Below are 23,749 nucleotides of genomic sequence, written 5' to 3'. Positions count from 1 at the left end.
TGACTTTTATTTTAAATTTATGCCTACTCCAAATGCATTTAGAAGAATAATTATTGTAGAATTTAGAAACCTCAAATGACTTTTATTTTAATTTTATGCCTACTCCAAACGCATTTCGAAGAATAATTATTGTAGAATTTAGAAACCTCAAATGACTTTTATTTTAATTTTATGCCTACCCCAAACGCATTTAGAAGAATAATTATTGTAGAATTTAGAAACCTTAAATGACTTTTATTTTTATTTTATGCCTACTCCAAACGCATTTAGAGGAATAATTATTGTAGAATCTAGAAACCTCAAATGACTTTTATTTTAATTTTATGCCTACTCCAAACGCATTTCGAAGAATAATTATTGTAGAATTTAGAAACCTCAAATGACTTTTATTTTAATTTTATGCCTACTCCAAACGCATTTAGAGGAATAATTATTGTAGAATTTAGAAACCTCAAATGACTTTTATTTTAATTTTATGCCTACTCCAAATGCATTTAGAAGAATAATTATTGTAGAATTTAGAAACCTCAAATGACTTTTATTTTAATTTTATGCCTATTCCAAACGCATTTAATGAGAATAATAATTGTAGAATTTAGAAACCTCAAATGACTTTTATTTTAATTTTATGCCTACTCCAAACTCATTCAGAAGAATAATGATTGGGAATTTAGAAACCTCAAATGACTTTTATTTTAATTTTATGCCTACTCCAAATGCATTTAGAATAATGATTGTAGAATTTAGAAACCTCAAATGACTTTTATTTTAATTTTAATGCCTACTCCAAACGCATTTAGAAGAATAATTATTGTAGAATTTAGAAACCTCAAATGACTTTTACTTTAATTTTATGCCTCCTCCAAACACATTTAGAGGAATAATTATTGTCGAATTTAGAAACCTCAAATGACTTTTATTTTAATTTTATGCCTACCCCAAACGCATTTAGAAGAATAATTATTGTAGAATTTAGAAACCTCAAATGACTTTTATTTTAATTTTATGCCTACTCCAAACGCATTTAGAAGAATAGAATTTAGAAACCTCAAATGACTTTTATTTTAATTTTATGCCTACTCCAAACGCATTTAGAAGAATAATTATTGTTGAATTTAGAAACCTCAAATGACTTTTATTTTTATTTTATGCCTTTTCCAAACGCATTTAGAAGAATAATTATTGTAGAATTTAGAAACCTCAAATGGCTTTTATTTTAATTTTATGCCTACTCCAAACGCATTTAGAGGAATAATTATTGTTGAATTTAGAAACCTCAAATGACTTTTATTTTGAAAATAACCCAACGAAGTAACCACGTGAAAAACGAAGGTGATGAAAGTGTACAGTGGTGCATGATCGTTAGCTACATGTTTGTGAAGGATGACCTGTTGGTGGTGATATGATTTGAAATGAATGTGAGAACAGCAGCGTGTTTGCTCTTTCGGTCTCAGTTTTTAACTCGTGGTGTTCGATACAGCTCTAACCAAACACTGCCAGGGATCACAGAGGTGTGTAGCTCACAGCATGATCACTAATCGTTGTGTAGCTCACAGGATGATCACTAATCGTTGTGTAGCTGTCACTCTGCGGGGTTGAATCCCATGATATAAAGTCATTATTTCATACCTTATGTACTGTATTGTCTGTTTGTGGGCGCTGAGATGTTGAGTATAGTTAATATTTAATGTCACTTCCATCAGCTTTAAACGGTTTAAGCTCTTTCAGTGGCTGTGAGCTCTGACCTTTCTTCCCAGCAGGATCCAGTCCCAAACTTACAGGTGTTTGGAAAACCATTAATGTGCTTTTAGTGTCAGAGTTGGATGACAATTACTGTTTAGGTGATGAAATGATTTCTCTTCAGAGCAGGAACTGAATAACAGTTTGTTTTCCGCCTTCCTGTGTTTGTGATATTTGTCCAGAATTCCACTTAAACAGTTAGAAAAATCTCCATGTCTTTAACCAGGGAGGTGACCAGCTTTCCTGTTTACACAGTGCATATTTATGTATTTTCACTGAGGCCACGAGCTAGTGGAAATGCTTTTATTTTGCATGTTTTTTAATTACAAATTATATTATAGACTGTGCCTTGATTTGAAAATTAGAGTCTTTTTGTAATATTTGCATGAATTTCAGTTCCTTAGGATTCGGTGGGTTTTTTTCTTTTGCTTTAAGGACAGTGTGAACTTGAGTTAACATGGATTCCACAAGTTTGTGCAAAACCTTGTGATCTATTTTAGACCAAATCTGTCAGAATGCCTTCTGAATACCTGCTTCAATAGAAGAAATCAAGTACGAGGAAAATCTGACCTATTGTACAAAGCAGTCAGTATCAGAAATCTGCTTACGTTTTTAATAGGGATCCAGAAATATTATACAGGGTGTTTTCAAAAAATTTGATATTATTTGAGATGTAAATATCCCAGAAACTACATTGTCGAGGCAAATGAAACTGAACAGCCTTAATGTTGAGTAGTATAAGATTTATTCCTCAACATTTAAATGAGATTCAGAGGTATGTGGATTCCATGAACGAAAACTGTGGGTGGTAAAAGAGAGCAACTGGACTTGCTTGAAGATTCTTGAAGACGTTTCACCTCTCATCCGAAAGGCTTCTTCAGTTCTGTCTGACTAATAGGGAGTATCAGGTATTTATCCTCTCATGTCAACCTGGAACGGCCATCACTGAACAGAGGTGGGGGTCTAAGACATCATTTATCAGCCACCTACAATGCAGTCCTTGGCACACTTCCCAGACAACTGAATGCACACCAAAACCCAGCTGTTTTAGTGACTCACAGGAGGACAGACAGAACCAACAATCCATTGATCACCCCAATGACTCTCTAGGCCGTTCACACCCAGCCCCCAGTGACCCACACCAACAGGATGACTCAACAACACCTTAGGATTACTTCTCATCCATGAGAGGATAAATACCTGATACTCCCTATTTTACCCTGTCCACACTAGGGATTTTGTACCGCAACACCTGTCCACGCTAGCAACTATACCGGTACTGCTGCGGTATAACTGTATCGGTACGAAACCCACAAATGTATGGGTTTCATACCGGTACAGTATCGGTACTGTAGCGCTTCGCTGTAGTGTGGACAGACGAAGCTGCTCTGTATCGATACAAATATAATGCGCATGCACAAAGTTACACACCTCAATCGATGTCTTCGCTGAATAAAATAGTGAAGAACGGAGATTCGTTTATTTCTTTCTCAACTGCCTCACACGTTTTATACAATTCGACTGAATAAATGACCACCAGAAATACAGACGTACATTGACAACAAAAAGCACACACACGTTGTTTCATCCGTACGGAAGCCGAGAGAGGCCCTTCATATAATCCCTTTTTTTTTATTCACCTTGTTATCCCGAGATAACAACATAATTAATTCAGGATCTCGAGAAAACAAAACAACTAATTCAGGATCTCGAGAAAACAAAACAATTATTTCATGATCTCGAGTAAACAGCTGAGAAATGGTTCATTCAGGTGCGCCAAGGGACTTGTGATATGCTGACTTTGGGGCTATTTCTCATTCTGTATAGATGCAACTTTGGTCATTAGAATGTCTGGAATAATCGATCACCTAATAAGGCAATATTTTGATCAGGGGTTGACACAGGGAGAGATTGCATTAAGTCTTTTAATAAGGGATAATTTCAAAATTAGTCCGCGGCACCTCCACAGAAGACTGGCCCGGCTTCGTCTCTACCGACGGAGATACAGTGATCCAGCTGAGATCATGAAATAATTTGTTTTGTTTTCTCGAGATCACGGAATAATTGTTTTGTTTTCTCGAGATCTCGAAATAACGGATGCCATATATTCTCGGAAGGAAGTTACTCGGTAACCACGGAAACATTTCGCGCACGCGCATTTCAACTACTGTGAAAGAAAACCGCAAATATTTTTCGCTAGTGTGGACAGATGCACTAAACTGTACCGGTATACTTTGTATCGATACAGTTATACCACTTTTGTACCGGTATAAGTGTGAACACAGCATTAGTCAGACAGAACTGAAGAAGCCTTTCGGATGAGAGGTGAAACGTCTTCAAGAATCTTCAAGCAAGTCCAGTTGCTCTCTTTTACCACCCACAGTTTACTATGACCTGGATGACTGAGTATCTTCACAGACATTCCATGAACAATTTCACAAATTTTCAATATGCACACCGCTTGAGACACAGACAGCCTTCCTCTTTAAACTTTTTGTGCCGTGTCCAAATCTGCATTACAGTTGGTGTATTTTTAGAGAATTCTCATAAATTCATGCTGCACACTCTTGTTCGACTGTATTCGAGCGTACTCTAACACACGCAACGCCTTTTCTTTTCCAGTGAATGGCATTTCTGTACCTAAAAAGATAAAAGCAAAAAACATTAAACATAAAATTTTGACCTGTTTCCACACATGCTGTTAAATTTGAGGTCAATTGAATGAGAATTGGCAAAGTTATTGGATTGTGAAATGCAAAATTTTTTTTGAAACACCCTGAATATTCAAGGTATTGAACATTTACTTTCTTTGAACTTGCTGTGTGTGTAAAACCATGTATTGATCATTCATTAATTACAATATTGATTTTGTTTATGTAATACTTGCTTTACAGTGTTCCATAGAGTCTAAATATTATATCCGCTATCCTGGCTTACTGTTGTTTTGTGTGTTTTCATTTGCTGAAGAAAACCAGATTTATCCCAGCATCAACTTCTAAATATGATTGGATTGGGCCACCAGACAGACTGTCAAACCTGCGGCCTATCATTTACCACATCCCTGAGAATGAGACCCAGCTGGAGAGGAAACTGAGACATCTGAGGCAGGAAACAGAAGACTGGAACCATGAGTTCTGGACAAGACAAAATCTCACCTTTAGGAAGGTGAAGAAAGACAGCAATTCTGTTGAATTTCAGAATCTGTTTTATTTCTAACCACAAGAGAGCAATATTTCATTGTGAATTGTGTGGAAATGTATAGGTGGTGTGTGTGATGTATATAATTTTTTTTAAAAGTCATTATTTTAAATGATGTATGTTTGACTTTTGGAGTCAGAAATTATTCTGATGGTAACATAATTTGTAATAGCAAACGAACTAATTTATTTGTAGGAGAAAGAGGAGTACATACAGTCACGCCTGAAGGCAAAAGGACTGACAGAAAAAGATGAAAATGGTAAGTGGTCCAACTGTTTAGTTCATTTTAGCTGTTTATGTATTTGCATTAGGGATGGGCAATATGGCAAAAATATATCAGAAGTTATCTTCGCAGTACACGATATGTATCACAATATATAACTTTGGTGAAGTTTTCCCAACAAGGGCTACTATGGTTTCGGTGAAAAAGAAAATTATAGATTTGGTGGAAATGTTGTTATACTGAGTAATAAAAGTAAGCACACTGACAATAATATAATAATACTTAGAAAAGTGTATCATATTGTTTTATCTTAATATCCCATGTCAGAGATGCCTACTAGTACGGATTGGCCGTATTTTGTACGGAAAAGTTACATAAATACGATGTTACGGCAAACAGTGTTATTCTGTATGGAATTATTATAAAGTCTTAATTTCCAGTGAGTTGTTTTTAAATGTCCAAGCGACTTTTTCAATCCATGCGCGATTCATGGCTAGGCTATTTATTTTTACGACAACCACACATGCTGTGTGTGACATGCGCAGATTCCGCACATGCTGTGTGTGACATGCGCAGATTCCGCACATTTGTTCGCGCTATTTTCGATATGGTAGAATGGCCGTGCATTACACCCAGTCAAAAGGGCAATGGATACGCGCACTGCAAACTGCGTAGAACTGACATTAACATCACTCATGGTGGTCGCGATGACTGCACGCGGCATGTCAACTCCAAAAAAAACCATATGGAGTATGCTGAAATGGCGAGTCAGGCGGAAAGTAAATCTGGGGGTATCCAGCAGTTTTTTACGAAATCTGTGGATGAAAAGACACGGAACGTGACACGTGCTGAAGCGGTGATGGTTGACCTGTGCTTGGAGTTGAACTTGCCAATTAGTGCCATGAAATGTGAGTTAAACTTATTCAGTTTCTTTTTACATGTCTGATTTTTATTCACTGAAATATCAAACACTGGCTGTACTTCTTTAATTCAAAGTCTTTTCAGTGTTGCAAGTACAAATGTACATGTAGTATGATCAAAAACAGAATTTTATGATTAGTGCTGTTGGGATTGTGGCAAAAAATTGATCATTCCACTGTTTTAAATACAATTATAAATGTCATTTTATTCAGTGTCTCTTCTAAAGCATTATGCTGAAGTATTTATATATTGGGACATTAAGATAACAATGTCGGACTCTCTTTGGCATGAAATAAGAATTTTTTATTTTATTTTATTAGAATCCGTTAACAGGTAGAACATTTTGCCAGGCAATATAATATAATACTTTTGAGGAGTTACATTCAATACCAATGATTGGTAGTCAACCGTAATGTCTGCAAACAGGGAACACTATTGTATTTATAAAAATGTGATATGTTGTATGCTCTAGAAATTTGTTGAGTGGAAATTCAGTTGAGATGGCTACTCGCGTTTTGTTTATTCAATTCACACAAAACAGTTCTTTTTAATAATTTAAATGTTAAACATATTGGTATATATACCTCTTTATAATGGAAATGCGCATAAATGAATGTTACTGAAAGTCATTCCAAAATACTGAAAAATGTTTTCAAGAATACTGAAATTCAAAATTTGGGGTAGGCATCTCTGCCATGTATACAACTTCACAATTTTACAGTGGAGTCATCAATTTCTTGCATGGAGTGAGGTATTGGGAATGAAAATTTGTGGTGATTTCTTTGCTGCACATAGTAACTTTGGCACCAGAAAATTGGAACTGTTGCCACTGGCCACCAGTTGCTGATTGGTTTTGCTCATCTCGGAAGACTGCATTTTTTTTTCTTTTTTTTTGTGTTTGGAAATGGAAGTGTGGAATAACTAGGACTGGGATTTTCAATCTTGTACGTAAAGCAGATCTTAATTCCAACAACATAGGAACCACTTTAATCAGTTGAAGTTTGTGTTCAAGCAGTGATTAGATCTGTAACCAATCTAGCTGGAATGAAGACTTGCAGGCCTCCAGGCCTCTGCTGATAAGATTTGGTGATTCCTGAATTAGAAGTCCTTTTTTTTTTTCTTCTTCTTCTTAGCTAACACAAGTTTGTTGAGTGAACAGCCAGTACAATTCATTGTTAATCTGCGCACTTTTTCTTATCACGTAATGATAATAACTGCACAATATGATGTTGCACACTTAAATGGTGATGCAGTCTCTTTCAGTGTTGATTTGTGACGTGGTGTTCTTTAAGTTAACTGGCAAAGTGTTTCCATATTTACAGTGAAGGATAAAAAGGTAGATTTGTTCTGTTTTAAGGCATGTTTTGCTGTTATGCTTTCTTGTTCTACATTGCAGGAAGGAAAAGGAATTTAACCAGTGAGGAAATGGCGACCTTCTATAAACGCTTCTTAGACAAAAACTATATGAAACATGCAGCCTATAACAAGTAAGTATACACAGCTTTATTACTTGCATTAAAAATATTACATGTATGAATATTAAGCAAATAGCTCAAATAGACTGACAGGTTTTGATTAAGATGGATAGTTATATCAGCAATGCATCACTACTGCTTGTCATAATCCTTTATATTATATGGACAATCTGTTTTACTGGGAAATGCACCACTGATATTTTTCATACAAACTACATCCGGGACATGGAGAACCAAAACCGTGACGTAAATCTCTATATGTTACTCGTGAGGAAATTGATGAATAGTTTTGATAAAGTTGGGGACTTTTTGTTTGTGAATGTGTCTATATCGGGGGTTCTCAACCTTTTGCAACCTGGGCCCCACCAAAGCTGGTTCATTGCAGTTGGGGGCCCCTCTTCTCGCCCCGCCCCCATCCCCCCCCCCCCAAACACACTCACCCGCAGTGACGCCACCCGACCTACAGCACCTTATATCGATAGATAGATAGATAGATAGATAGATAGATAGATAGATAGATAGATAGATAGATAGATAGATAGATAGATAGCCCTGGGCTAGATTATTATTATTAGTAGTAGTAGTAGTAGCAGTAGCAGCAGTAGTAGCATTATCCATAGTAGACTAGCAGTAAGAAAACAACAAAAACAACAAATTATTTGGGTAGAGCTGAAATGGGGAAAGCAAAAATACAATGTGGGGTAGTAGTCTTTAAAAAGACTGTTTGGGTTTTGCGCTGTATCGATGGATTGATGATAGTAGACTAGCGAGAGTTGGCACGAGTTAACTCAGCAAGAAACCAGACTAGTGTGTGTGTGTGGCAAGCACTCACACGGTGGCCACGGTATGCAGACTCACTCACGTGACGTTGCGTCATGTTCGCGTCACGGGCTTAAAATAACCTACACACAAGATTTTATGATAGATTGATGATAGATTTTATAATAGTATTGATTTGTATGTAATAGTCCAATGTCCTGCATTTTGACATGGGTAAATGTGTTGCATCTGCTTAGCTACTATAGCCTGTTAGCCCCAGATTTTTTTTTTCCTCCATACATGAAGCCTACTCGCGACCCCCCTGGAGTACCGCCGCGCCCCACCAGGGGGGCGCGCCCCCCCGGTTGAGAACCACTGGTCTATATGATAAATCGCATGTTGGCTTGAGGATATGAAGTCTATCTTGTGTTGAAAAACTCACATTTTTCATTCGAAGTACATTGCGGACCTGAGTGACATATTTAAATAATATTGAGTGGTATATCAGATATACTCCATTCAGCTAGCATGGAAGATAGGAAGATATCTGATTATTATTATTATTATTATTATTATTATTATTATAAATGCATACTCTCTTCATATCAGCATTCTTGAAGGCTAATGCTAGCTTACCCGTGACTCGGTGCTGTTAGCACGGCAGTCCAGTTACCTTCTAGCTGGTGTAGTGTTAGTGAGGGCCAATGCTAGTGCAGTCAAGACGAATATTATTTTCCCTGTGTAATTTACTTAGTTACTTTTAAAATCAACATTGACGACTACACACAACGGAGCGACCTGGCAGCCAAAATTCTCTCAAAACCTTCCATTTTTAATGAAGCACGCCTAGCGGCCATGTTTGTTTACAAATTGTCACTTGCTAACACGGAAGTTTTACATCTCCGACATGTGACGTCGTGTTGTCTTGACAACATGCAATATTGTAACAATATTGCACACTCATCCTCCATTGGGTACAGTGGCATAATACACAGAGGATAAGCAATATGATGATATTGCATACCGTCAATAAACCCATGAGAAGGGAATAGAATACATGTTTTTTATTCCATAGAAAAAGTGGCCTGTATGTATAATAATTCCCGATATGTCACGCCCAGTGTTTTCCCGCTGACTAGATGCGTGTTGTCAAAATGGTGAACTGGTTCAAAATTACAATTCTTTTGATTAACTTGCATGTTTTATTTTTGTGGATGTGTCCATATAATACAAAGAACATTACACGGTGGCACGAAGATATGAACTTTATCTTCTCATGTTGAAAAAAAAATCACTTGTTTGATTTGCTAATTCTTGAATATATTCACCACTTGAAGATAAACTTCATATCTTCGTGCCACCGTGTAATAAGTGTGTGTGTATGTGTGTGTGTATATATATATATATATATATATATATATATATATATAAATAAAATAAAATGTGTATGTAATATATATTACACACACACACTATATATATATATATATATATATATATATATATATATATATATATATATATATATATATAAAGTGTGAAGTGTGTGTGTCTGTGTGTGTAATATATATATATATTACATACATACACAGTGGTGCTTGAAAGTTTGTGAACCCTTTAGAATTTTTTTATATTTCTGCATAAATGCAGTGCTTTCCTTTCTACACACACACACACACACACACACACACCACTTCTCATTTAAACCAAAAAGTTCTATTTCGATCTCATGCATCCACAGAACAGTTTTCCAATAGCCTTCTGGCTTGTCCACGTGATCTTTAGCAAACTGCAGATGAGCAGCAATGTTATTTTTGGAGAGCAGTGTCTTTCTCCTTGCAACCCTGCCATGCACACCATTGTTGTTCAGTGTTCTCCTGATGGTGGATTCATGAACATTAACATTAGCCAATGTGAGAGAGGCCTTCAGCTGCTTAGAAGTTACCCTGGGGTCCTTTGTGACCTCGCCGACTATTACACGCCTTGTTCTTGGTCGACCACTCCTGGGGAGGGTAATAATGGTCTTGAATTTCCTCTGTTTGTACATAATCTGTCTGACTGTGGATTGGTGGAGTCCAAACTCTTTAGAGATGGTTTTGTAACCTTTTCCATCCTGATGAGCATCAACGCTTTTTCTGAGGTCCTCAGAAATCTCCTTTGTTCGTGCCGTGATACACTTCCACAAACATGTGTTGTGAAGATCAGACTTTGATAGATCCCTGTTCTTTAAATAAAACAGGGTGCCCACTCACACCTGATTGTCATCCCATTGATTGAAAACACCTGACTCTAATTTCACCTTCAAATTAACTGCTAATCCTAGAGGTTCACATACTTTTGCCACTCACAGATATGTAATACTGGATCATTTTCGTCAATAAATAAATGACCAAGTATAATATTTTTGTCTCATTTGTTTAGCTGGGTTCTCTTTATCTACTTTTAGAACTTGTGTGAAAATCTGATGATGTTTTAGGTCATATTTATGCAGAAATATAGAAAATTCTAAAGGGTTCACAAACTTTCAAGTGTGTGTGTGTGTGTGTGTGTAAAATCATACTAAATGCTTTATTTTACAGAGAATGGTACAGACGGAACTTCACCATTACAACCCTGATGGCCAGAGTAACTCTACAGAATTTCTGGAGGACAGTAACTGGTCAAGGGAGGAATAAAGGCAAACCCACAACAATGTCCAAATAAAGACTCTGTCAATCAGTTTCCTGTGTCCATGCTGTTCAGCTTAACATCATGACATTCCACAAAGATTTAATTAACAGTGATCACAGTGGCAGTTTGTCAAAATGTAAATCTAAAAATGCATTCTGGTACACATATGGTATAGTCATTTAACTTTTTTGTATGCAGCAAGCTTGGATATATAAAGAATTGTGTTCTGTAGTACAAATGTATAACCACTTTTGTTGTTTGTTTTGCTGTGACTATGTTGTTGAATTGTATATAACCTGGTTTACTTCTATATAAACAAATATGCAGTATAACAACTATTCAGGTATTAACAAAATTATAGAAATGAAGAATGCCAGCACAAGTTCAAAACGACATAATCCGGTTACAAAATATCACAAGTGGCCGCTGGAGAGGCACGAGAGACAGGAAAATGCCATGTGTAAACCACTGCTTGTCTGTCCACCTGTTTTCGGCTCAGCTGTTGATGGATAGGAGCATGATGCTGATCCCTTGCATATACAAACATTTTTTAACAGTCAAATAATTTTTATTCCCCTAGGCACAGAAAAACAAGTTAACCACAATTAAATTCTTGGTTTTGAGTTAAATCATTACGCCATTCATATTAATACTGTTCAGTTATTTTTGTTTTTTGAAATGTTAAGGTACAGTGCATATTAAGGCAAGACGGGAATAGAGACATTTTTTAAAACATAATAGCTATCACAATCAATCTTTGCTTTGGTAAGATGAGCACTTTACTAATGTTCCAAGTATTTTTTTTTTAACATTAGAACTTTTTCAGAGATGTTTGTTTATGCAAATAAGGCTTCACTCCTACTCATTTTTAGATTTACTCACTCATTCACTCTTGCCCTCAATCATGCCCTTTTGCACTCACTCATTCACTCACTCATGCTCTTACTCATTCCCTTCTACACTCACTCACTCATTCACTCACTCATGCCCTTACTCATTCCCTTCTACACTCACTCACTCATTTATTCACTCCTCACTCACTCACTTCCTTCCATGCTCCCTCACTCATTCTTCACTCCTCACTTTTGCTCTCTCCTGCCCTCGTTCACTCTCTCACTCCATTCCACACTCTACTTAAAGTGTATGCAATGCCTTATTCTAATGCTTTAAAATGAATATATATCATTAGTAACAACCAAAATGAATTAATAAAGCGGGGGGGGGGGGGGGGGATAATATTTATTTTATCAAGCACAAATCTGTCAATAAATCATGGTGTCTGGTTCCCAGAAAAAGGCAGCCTTGCCCCAGGGCTAATCTCGCATGATGTCACGTGTGGAACCCCAGTTATCTGGGTCATTTTGGTTCATCTGACTCCATGCTTGTTTACTCGCTGAAATTGGATGATGTTGTTGGAATCTTACAAAAATAGCAATGGGAAAGTGCTGCGTTGTGTTTGGATGTTCAAATTCATATACAACCCCGATTCCAAAAAAGTTGGGACAAAGTACAAATTGTAAATAAAAATGGAATGCACTAATTTACAAATCTCAAAAACTGATATTGTATTCACAATAGAACATAGACAACATATCAAATGTCGAAAGTGAGACATTTTGAAATTTCATGCCAAATATTGGCTCATTTGAAATTTCATGACAGCAACACATCTCAAAAAAGTTGGGACAGGGGCAATAAGAGGCTGGAAAAGTTAAAGGTACAAAAAAGGAACAGCTGGAGGACCAAATTGCCACTCATTAGGTCAATTGGCAATAGGTCGTTAACATGACTGGGTATAAAAAGAGCATCTTGGAGTGGCAGTGGGTCTCAGAAGTAAAGATGGAAAGAGGATCACCAATCCCCCTAATTCTGTGCCGACAAATAGTGGAGCAATATCAAAAGGAGTTCGACAGTGTAAAATTGCAAAGAGTTTGAACATATCTACAGTGCATAATATCATCAAAAGATTCAGAGAATCTGGAAGAATCTCTGTGCGTAAGGGTCAAGGCCGGAAAACCATACTGGGTGCCTGTGATCTTCGGGCCCTTAGACGGCACTGCATCACATACAGGCATGCTTCTGTATTGGAAATCACAAAATGGGCTCAGGAATATTTCCAGAGAACATTATCTGTGAACACAATTCACCGTGCCATCCACCGTTACCAGTTAAAACTCTATAGTTCAAAGAAGAAGCCGTATCTAAACATGATCCAGAAGCGCAGACGTCTTCTCTTGGCCAAGGCTCATTTAAAATGGACTGTGGCAAAGTGGAAAACTGTTCTGTGGTCAGATGAATCAAAATTTGAAGTTCTTTATGGAAATCAGGGACGCCGTGTCATTCGGACTAAAGAGGAGAAGGACGACCCAAGTTGTTATCAGCGCTCAGTTCAGAAGCCTGCATCTCTGATGGTATGGGGTTGCATTAGTGCGTGTGGCATGGGCAGCTTACACATCTGGAAAGACACCATCAATGCTGAAAGGTATATCCAGGTTCTAGAGCAACATATGCTCCCATCCAGACGACGTCTCTTTCAGGGAAGACCTTGCATTTTCCAACATGACAATGCCAAACCACATACTGCATCAATTACAGCATCATGGCTGCGTAGAAGAAGGATCCGGGTACTGAACTGGCCAGCCTGCAGTCCAGATCTTTCACCCATAGAAAACATTTGGTGCATCATAAAACGGAAGATATGACAAAAAAGACCTAAGGCAAAGGTACCACGCCTTCGCCATACTTTTTTCTTTCCATCATTCTGGTAGAGGTTGATCTTGGTTTCATCTGTCCAAAGAATGTTCTTCCAGAACTGTGCTGGCTTTTTTAGATGTTTTTTAGCAAAGTCCAATCTAGCCTTTTTATTCTTGAGGCTTATGAGTGGCTTGCACCGTGCAGTGAACCCTCTGTATTTACTTTCATGCAGTCTTCTCTTTATGGTAGATTTGGATATTGATACGCCTACCTCCTGGATAGTGTTGTTCACTTGGTTGGCTGTTGTGAAGGGGTTTCTCTTCACCATAGAAATTATTCTGCGATCATCCACCACTGTTGTCTTCTGTGGGCGTCCAGGTCTTTTTGCATTGATGAGTTCACCAGTGCTTTCTTTCTTTCTCAGGATGTACCAAACTGTAGATTTTGCCACTCCTAATATTGTAGCAATTTCTCGGATGGTTTTTTTCTTTTTTCGCAGCTTAAGGATGGCTTGTTTCACCTGCATGGAGAGCTCCTTTGACCGCATGTTTTCTTCACAGCAAAATCTTCAAAATGCAAGCACCACACCTCAAATCAACTCCAGGCCTTTTATCTGCTTAATTGAGAATGACATAACGAAGGAATTGCCCACACCTGCCCATGAAATAGCCTTTGAGTCAATTGTCCAATTACTTTTGGTCCCTTTAAAAACAGGGTGGCACATGTTAAGGAGCTGAAACTCCTAAACCCTTCATCCAATTTTAATGTGGATACCCTCAAATGAAAGCTGAAAGTCTGGACTTTATGCCCATGTCCATTATATAACTATAACTTGAATATGTTTCAGTAAATAGGTAAAAAAACAAAATTTGTGTCAGTGTCCAAATATATATGGACCTAACTGTATTTCTGCATTTATTGAGGTACATGTAAATATTTTCCCTATATTTTGCAGTGGCCAGCTTAGAATAAAAATCCACAAACCAATCTGTGTTTCCAATTCTCTCTGGCTGGTGGTGTGCTATTGGCGTTGAGTGGGACTGTTGTGAACTGGCATCTGTTTCTCATCTTGGGGGCTCAAAAAGATAATCATTTATTCTCTAATATCCTTGATAATCATCTGCCTCTTCATCTGACATACAGTCAAGCTGGAAAGTCTGCACACCCCTTTCACCTTCTCCACGTTTTATTACGTTACAGACTTATTCTACAATAGATTGAGTTAATTTTTTGTCACAAAATTCTACACAAAATAGCCCATAATGGCAAAGTGAAAGTACAGTGGTGCTTGAAAGTTTGCGAACCCTTTAGAATTTTCTATATTTCTGCATAAATATGACCTAAAACATCATCAGATTTTCACACAAGTTCTAAAAGTAGATAAAGAGAACCCAGTTAAACAAAGGAGACAAAAATATTATACTTGGTCCTTTATTCATCTCATTCTCATTATCTCTAGCCGCTTTATCCTTCTACAGGGTCGCAGGCAAGCTGGAGCCTATCCCAGCTGACTACGGGCGAAAGGCGGGGTACACCCTGGACAAGTCGCCAGGTCATCACAGGGCTGACACATAGACACAGACAATCATTCACACTCACATTCACACCTACGGTCAATTTAGAGTCACCAGTTAACCTAACCTGCATGTCTTTGGACTGTGGGGGAAACCGGAGCACCCGGAGGAAACCCACGCGGACACGGGGAGATCATGCAAACTCCACACAGAAAGGCCCTTGCCGGCCCCGGGGCTCGAACCCAGGTCCTTTATTTATTTAGGAAAATTATCCAATATTACATATCTGTGAGTGGCAAAAGTATGTGAACCTCTAGGATTAGCAGTTAATTTGAAGGTGAAATTAGAGTCAGGTGTTTTCAATCAATGGGATGACAATCAGGTGTGAGTGGGCACAGGGATCTATCAAAGTCTGATCTTCACAACACATGTTTGTGGAAGTGTATCATGGCATGAACAAAGGAGATTTCTGAGGACCTCAGAAAAAGCGTTGTTGATGCTCATCAGGCTGGAAAAGGTTACAAAACCATCTCTAAAGAGTTTGGACTCCACCAATCCACAGTCAGACAGATTGTGTACAAATGGAGGAAATTCAAGACCATTGTTACCCTCCCCAGGAGTGGTCGACCATCAAAGATCACTTCAAGAGCAAGGCGTGCAATAGTCGGCTAGGTCACAAAGGACCCCAGGGTAACTTCTAAGCAACTGAAGGCCTCTCTCACATTGGCTAATGTTCATGAGTCCACCATCAGGAGAACATTGAACAACAATGGTATTCATGGCAGGGTTGCAAGGAGAAAGCCACTGCTCTCCAAAAAGAACATTGCTGCTCGTCTGCAGTTTGCTAAAGATCACATGGACAAACCAGAAAGCTATTGGAAAAATGTTTTGTGGATGGATGAGACCAAAATAGAACTTTTTAGTTTAAATTAGAAGCATTATGTTTGGAGAAAGGAAAACACTGCATTCCAGCATAAGAACCTTATCCCATCTGTGAATCATGGTTTGGGCCTGTTTTGCTGCATCTGAGCCAGGACGGCTTGCCATCATTGATTGAACAATGAATTCTGAATTATACCAGCGAATTCTGAAGGAAAATGTCAGGACATCTGTCCATGAACTGAATCTCAAGAGAAGGTGGGTGATGTAGCAAGACAACGACCCTAAGCACACAAGTCATTCTACCAAAGAATGGTTAAAGAAGAATAAAGTTAATGTTTCGGCATGGCCAAGTCAAAGTCCTGACCTTAATCCAATCGAAATGTTGTGGAAGGATCACTGTAGGGATGGCATTAGCCAGGTGATGAGCAGTGCTTGGTTTCCTCCAGATGTGACGCTTGGTATTCAGGCCAAAAAGTTCAATTTTGGTTTCATCAGACCAGAGAATCTTGTTTCTCATGGTTTGAGAGTCCTCTAGGTGCCTTTTGGCAAACTCCAAGCGGGCTGTCGTGCGCCTTTTACTAAGGAGTGGCTTCCGTCTGGCCACTCTACCATAAAGGCCTGATTTGTGGAGTACTGCCTGGATGGTTGATCTTCTGAAAGGTTCTCCCATCTCCACAATGATACACTGGTGCTCTGTCAGAGTGACCCTCGAGTTCCTGCTCACCTCCCTGGCCAAGGCCCATCCTCCCCGATCGCTCAGTTTGGCTGGGTGGCCAGGTCTAGGAAGATTCTTGGTGGTTCCAAACTTCTTCCATTTACGAATGATAGTGGCCACTGTGCTCTTTGGGACCTGCAGCAATTTTTCTGTACCCTTCTCCAGATCTATGCCTCGACACAATGCTGTTTCTGAGGTTTGCAGATAATTCCTTTGACCCCATGGCTTGGAGTTTGCTCTGACATGCACTGTCAATTGTGGGACCTTATGTAGGCAGGTGTTGGCAATCCCCAATCATGTCCATTCACTTGAATTTACTACAGGTGGACTCCAATTAAGTTGTAGAAACATCTCAAGCAGTATCAGTGGAAACAAAATGCACCTCAGCTCACTTTTGGGCGTCATATCAAAGGGTGTGCACACTTGTGTACATGTATTTTACATTTTGATTTTTAATAAATTAGCACCAATGTCTGTAAACCTGCTTTCACTTTGTCATTATGGGCTATTTTGCGTAGGATTTTGTGACAAAAGATGAACTCAATCTATTATAGAATAAGTCTGTAACGTAATAAAACGTCAAGAAGGTGGAAGGGGTGTGCAGACTTTCCGGCTTGACTGTTTCAGAATCCCAATCACTATCAGAATTCTCTCCAAAACGTGATCCCATATCGAGACTGGTCTAACCATTGCTGCACACATGGACGAAATTGATACCTGGATTGTTACACGTGTGACGTCACGCACCCCTTCGGGATCTTCCGGTTCAGTCTCTGCAGATTCCAAATCGGCTGATCTTACTGATTTTCCATCAATTTATGGTCTTTTGGATCAGCTATGGTTCAAAACCACATGATCAATCAACATAATGATTGTTGCTTTGTACAATGAAAAAAGTGTGGTTTAGGGACATTAACACTTTAAAAAAAAAACCAAAAGGCTAATTTTTAAAATTTATTTTTCTGTAAAGATGCTCTTAAGAGATATAATTTTAAAGAAATGTTTGTTTAATATATCATGTCTTTATTGTTTAATCAAGAAAAATATCATACATCCTTACAAAAAATCTAAATCCATCAATAATTGATATTTTTGGAATTTATTTAATATCCTTGTAATTAGGGGTAGGAATGAGCAGGTAAAATTTTATTAAGGAAGGTTTACTCTAGAAACAGATTTTTTGTTCTCAATATAGAAAAAAATGATTTTGAAAAAAAAATCCAGTTTAGTTATTTTGATTTATAAAGGAAACTGATATGTATATCATCATGAGACAAACATATCAGGAAACAAGCTTTCCAGTGATATGACATAACTGCACCGAGTGGGCGGTGCTTAAAACCTCTTTTGAACTATTATTATTATTATTATTATTATTATTATTATTATTATTCATGGTGTTTGGCTCAGACATGTGGCTACTGGTTATAGTTTTCTACTAAACCTGAATCAGTAACAGGAGTAAAATTGTCATGTGGAAATTTTGCAGTGTTGACAGAAATAGCTGGATGTTAAATCAGGGGGTCAGTGTTGTTGCCAGATTTATTCAGAAGCGATCTGTCTTGAGTGAGTGAGTGAGTGAGTGAAAGAATGATTGAGGGAGCGAGTAAGGGAATAAATGAGTGGGTGAATGAGTGAGGGAGTGTGGAAGGGAGTGAATGAGTGAATGAGGGTGGGAGAGAGTGAGTGAGGGCATGAGTGAATGAGGGAGGGAGGAGTGAGTGAGTGAGTGAGTGAGTGAGTGAGTGAGTGAGTGAGTGAGTGAGTGAGTGAATATGGAAGGGAGTGAGTGAATGAGGGTGTGAATGAATGAAGGAGGGAGTGAATGAGTGAGTGAGGGTGTGAAAGAATAAATGAGTAAGTGAGGGACTGAGGGTGGGAGGAAGCAAGTGAATGAGGGTGTGAGTGAATGATTGAGGGAGGGAGGAGTGAATGTGTGAGAGAGTGTAGAAGGGAGTGAGTGAATGGGGGCATGAGGGAGGGAGGGAGGGAGGGAGGGCGTGAGGGCGTGAGTGAATTGATGAGTGAGGGAGGGAGTGAAAGAGTGTCGAAGGGAGTGAGTGAGTCAGGGAGGTAGTGAAAGAATGCTTGAGTGAGGGACTGAGGGTGGGAGGGAGCGAGTGAGGGAGTGAATGAGTGGGTGAATGAGTGAGGGAGTGTGGAAGGGAGTGAGTGAGTGAGTGAGTGAGTGAGTGAGTGAGTGAGTGAGGGCATGAGTGAATGAGGGAGGGAGAAGTGAAGAATGAGTGAGAGTGAGTGAGTGAAGGAATATGGAAGGGAGTGAGTGAATGAGGGTGTAAATGAATGAGAGAGGGAGTGAATGACTGAGTGAGGGTGTGAAAGAATACGTGAGTGAGGGACTGAGAGTGGGAGGGAGCAAGTGATGGAGTGAATGAGGGCGTGAGTGAATGATTGAGGGAGGGAGGGAGGGAGGGAGGGAGGGAGGGAGGGAGGGAGGGAGTGAATGAGGGTATGAGTGAATGAACGAGTGAGAGAATGAGTGAGTGAGGGAGGGAGTGAATGAGTGAGGAAGTGAATGAGAGTGTTGAAGGGAGGGAGTAAGTCAGGGAGGGAGTGAAATAATTTTTGAGTGAGGGACTGAGGGTGGGAGGGAGCGAGTGAGGGAGTATGGAAGGGAGTGAGTGAGTGAGTGAGTGAGTGAGTGAGTGAGTGAGGGCAGGAGAGAGTGAGTGAGGGCATGAGTGAATGAGTGAGGGAGGGAGTGAATGAATGAGGGAGGGAGTGAATGAGTGAGTGAGGGTGTGAAAGAATGAGTGAGTGAGGTGTGAAAGAATGAGTGAGTGAGGGACTGAGGGTGGGAGTGAGTGAGTGATGGAGTGAATGAGGGCGTGAGTGAGTGACAAGAGTGAGTGAGTGAGTGAGTGAGTGAGTGAGTGCAGAAGGGAGGGAGTGTAGAGGGGAGTGAGTTAATGAATGAGTGAGTGAATGAGAGTGTTGGAGGGAGTGAGTGAATGAGGGAGTGAGTGAATGAGATTGTTGGAGGCAGGGAGTGAATGAGAGTGTTGGAGTGAGTGAATGAGTGAGTGAGAGTGTTGGAGTGAGTGAATGAATGAGGGAGTGGGTGAGTGAATGAGAGTGTTGGAGTGAGTGAGTGAGTGAGTGAGTGAGTGAGTGAGTGAGTGAGTGTGTTGGAGTGAGTGAGTGCATGAGGGAGTGAGTGAATGAGTTTTGGAGGGAGGGAGTGAATGAGGGAGGGAGTAAATGAGAGTGTTGGAGTGAGTGAGTGAGTGAGTGAGTGAGTGAGTGAATGAGAGTGTTGGAGGGAGGGAGGGAGTGAATGAGGGAGTGAGTGAATGAGAGTGAATGAGTGAGTGAGTGAATGAGGGAGTGAGTGAATGAGTGTTGGAGTGCGTGAGTGAATGAGTGAGTGAGTGAGTGAGTGAATGAGAGTGTTGGAGTGAGTGAGTGAGTGAGTGAGTGAGTGAGAGTGTTCGAGGGAGTGAGTGAATGAGAGTGTTGGAGGGAGGGAGTGAATGAGTGAGTGAGTGAGTGAGTGAGTGAGAGTGTTGGAGGGAGGGAGTGAATGAGAGTGTTGGAGGGAGTGAATGAGGGAGTGAGTGAGGGAGGGAGGGAGTGAATGAGAGTGTTGGAGTGAGTGAGTGAATGAGTGAGTGAGTGAATGAGAGTGTTGGAGTGAGTTAGTGAATGAGGGAGTGAGTGAATGAGAGTGTTGGAGGGAGGGAGTGAATGAGGGAGTGACTGAGTGAGGGAGTGACTGAATGAGAGTGAGTGAGTGAGAGTATTGGAGGGAGTGAGTGAGTGAATGAATGAGAGTATTGGAGGGAGGGAGTGAAGGAGGGAGTGAGTGAGTGGGTGAGTGAATGAATGAGAGTGTTGGAGTGAGTGAGTGAATGAGTGAGTGAGTGAATGAGTGTTGGAGTGAGTTAGTGAATGAGGGAGTGAGTGAATGAGAGTGTTGGAGGGAGGGAGTGAATGAGGGAGTGACTGAGTGAGGGAGTGACTGAATGAGAGTGAGTGAGTGAGAGTGTTGGAGGGAGTGAGTGAGTGAATGAATGAGAGTATTGGAGGGAGAGAGTGAATGAGGGAGTGAGTGAGTGAATGAATGAGAGTGTTGGAGGGAGGGAATGAATGAGGGAGGGAGTGACTGAATGAGAGTGTTGGAGGGAGTGAGTGAATGAGAGTGAATGAAGGAGGGAGTGAGTGAATGAGTGCGGCTCCTGCAGCAGGAGTTGAGTTTTCCTCCACTTGAGCGCACACAGTGCACCTTCACCGCCTCGCCGGATGGGCTGCTCATTCAGAGCCCCAGCAGCCAGCGCTCAGCCCCGAGACAGCACTCAATAAACACTACAGCCCTGAGACAGCACTCAATAAACACTTTGACGCGACTGGATGTTTTACAGAACCGTAAGTACTGTTCGTCCTTTTAGCTCACTTGCTTAGTAAGATTAGTGTTTGTCTGCTTTATAAGAGCAGACACTGAATAATCTGACTGGGAGTGCCAGCAGCCTCTCATGTCAAACACGGCTGTTAGCTAGCAAGCTAAAGTGTATGCTAGTCTCCCATCTGGATTTATCCATTCCGAGTAAATGAGGTCTCTGGACCTGATTAATTACTAATGATTAGCCTTCATTAGCTGGAGTTAGAAATGAAGTGAACAGAGCTGGTCGAGGCTCGAACTGGCCGAGCGAGGAAGCTGCGAGGTTTAGCTGAGCTGATTAGCTTGTTAGCCTTAAACCAATTCTGTGGGTGTCACGGAGTGCAGCTACTTATTCATCAATATGTTTGGACAGAAATGGTTTTACATGAAATTTTAGAAAGCGTTTTTGTAGCGTTGATATTTGTGGAAATGTTGAAAGCCGCTCTGAACTCGTTCTTGGTGAAGGTTTAGCTCGACCTCAGGAAACCCGCCTCCTTATTGAAAGTTGGGACATTACTGTGATGTAACTAAGCTGCTATTTTTTATAAATACTAAATTAATTTTGGGTGTATTTTTTTTTTAATCTGTCCTGACGCTGTTCTACACGTTTACACTGTGTTTTGTTTATTTCGGTTTGGTAGTGAAGCGTCACATTGTTATTCTAATGAAGCTGTTGTCTTGAGTCAGTTTAAAGGCTGGTGTTTTTGTGTTGTAAATTATTTGTCCAGTATTTACTGGTAAGAGTTGCTTCATCGGTCTGTGAAGTTGTTACGGCTTGTTAGTTTTTCATTAGTATTCAAGTAATGGCCTTAGTCGTTTGACAGCCTGCTCTGCTGTCCCTGAAGGCATGGGTTGTGTGTTTTGGTTAGAAGATGGAGCCCAGTGTCTCACATCAACCTGCACAGCAGTGGCCTTTAAACCAGAGCAGTAGTTTCAGAGGAAATATTATATAACCATGCACAAGATATTGTCTCTCTGTATTTAAAACTTGGGTGTTTATCATGACGGAGTAGACTTTATAGCATCCAATGTATGTTTGGCTGAAATCTGGCTTGATCAGTATTTTTTTTTTTGGTTACAGATCTGAAGGAAGCCAGATTCAGATAAGATTTTTTTTTGTTGTTGTTCTTGCAGGCTCAATATGTTTCACTTCCTCTTCTTGCAAACAGAACTGGGAGAAATCTGCACCTTTTCATGAACTACTGCTTTTCCTACCTAACAAGGGTTTGATGGGTTCTTAAATTGAAAGAAGAAACATATTTTCATTGGTCTTTAAACTGACTGACCACAATTACTAGTTTGCTGATTTTAAAATCGGAGTGAAATGGATACTTTTGGTTCATTTGCTGTTCGGTTTGATTTAATTTCACACTGCGCATTATTAAACCAACAAAAACTTCGAGACGCGTATGGGCTGAACACATACCTGGGGAAAACTCATCTCATTATCTCTAGCCGCTTTATCCTGTTCTACAGGGTCGCAGGCAAGCTGGAGCCTATCCCAGCTGACTACGGGCGAAAGGCGGGGTACACCCTGGACAAGTCGCCAGGTCATCACAGGGCTGACGCATAGACACAGACAACCATTCACACCTACAGTCAATTTAGAGTCGCCAGTTAACCTAACCTGCATGTCTTTGGACTGTGGGGGAAACCGGAGCACCCGGAGGAAACCCACGCGGACACGGGGAGAACATGCAAACTCCGCACAGAAAGGCCCTCGTCGGCCACAGGGCTCAAACCCGGACCTTCTTGTTGTGAGGCAACAGCGCTAACCACTACACCACCATGCCGCCCTGGGGAAAACACTTCCCCCCCACATAAATCCAGAGAGTGAAGAAATCACCCAAGCACGAAGAACACGGAGATGGTGCTCGAGATAATTGAGCTAGATCATTATATAAATAACGAGATTACACCATTTTGTGTATGCATTTTTTTTTTTGGGGGGGGGGGAGGGGTTTGATCCAAATATCCAGACCAGCACTTAAGCTCTGTCTTTTGGTTCAGTTTGCACTTTATGACTCGTGTACTGATGATTAACACTTTATAACTTTGGTTCAGCAGCTTGCACCAATAAAAATGCTTCACACATCTGAATGCATGTCATGTGTGGTTCACTTCCTGTGAATTGAAACTGGACTGAGACCACCTCACTCAGATAGTGTCAGGCCTGGTGTTTTAGTCCATGCCAGAGTGTGATGACTGTCTTCACATCTCTCCAAATGAACCACGCTGATGAGGAAAATGCACTAGGGTTTGATTCAGTGCCTTAGATATATCGTGAGCAGAATAGTTTCTTGTTGCAGACTTGATCAGGACTGAATGAATGACTGCAGCAATGCCAATTTCTCTGAAATATGAAGCTGCATGGGCATCCAGGGCAGTGATGCATGCTGGGAAAGTGAGGGTGAAAAGTACCCCATTAATACTCATGCTGAAAATAGTTTATTTATCACTATTATAACCTAATGGTGTTGTGTGGGGATAGGAGCAAAACAGTAAAGTCAAAAAGTTAATTTATCCCCTGGTACCCTGTAACACTAATGATAATCTTTT

At 39.9% G+C, this 23,749-nt stretch overlaps 2 protein-coding genes across 3 annotated transcripts in view; both read left to right on the top strand.

The window, feature by feature from the left end:
• Positions 1 to 1,316: 1,316 nt before the first annotated feature.
• LOC132888645 (cytochrome c oxidase assembly factor 8) lies at positions 1,317 to 11,036 on the top strand. The gene is made up of 5 exons (XM_060924706.1): positions 1,317 to 1,511; positions 4,708 to 4,905; positions 5,134 to 5,197; positions 7,479 to 7,569; positions 10,896 to 11,036. The coding sequence occupies exons 1-5, from the start codon at positions 1,413 to 1,415 to the stop codon at positions 11,017 to 11,019; spliced, it is 576 nt and encodes a 191-aa protein (XP_060780689.1). The 5' UTR covers positions 1,317 to 1,412; the 3' UTR covers positions 11,020 to 11,036.
• Positions 11,037 to 21,018: 9,982 nt separating this feature from the next.
• Positions 21,019 to 23,749, top strand: part of klc1a (kinesin light chain 1a) — a 54,740-nt gene continuing 52,009 nt past the window's right edge. Inside the window, exon 1 of one of the 2 annotated variants that reach the window (XM_060925826.1) lies at positions 21,019 to 21,177. The gene's annotated coding sequence lies outside the window, so the exon portion shown is untranslated. The remainder of the gene's footprint in view (positions 21,178 to 23,749) is intronic. The other variant, XM_060925827.1, reaches the window with a different exon arrangement.

This window comes from Neoarius graeffei, chromosome 7 (assembly GCF_027579695.1).
Source record: "Neoarius graeffei isolate fNeoGra1 chromosome 7, fNeoGra1.pri, whole genome shotgun sequence".
In the NCBI taxonomy this organism is placed as follows: domain Eukaryota; kingdom Metazoa; phylum Chordata; class Actinopteri; order Siluriformes; family Ariidae; genus Neoarius; species Neoarius graeffei.
This window is presented reverse-complemented; position numbering and strand designations above follow the sequence as displayed.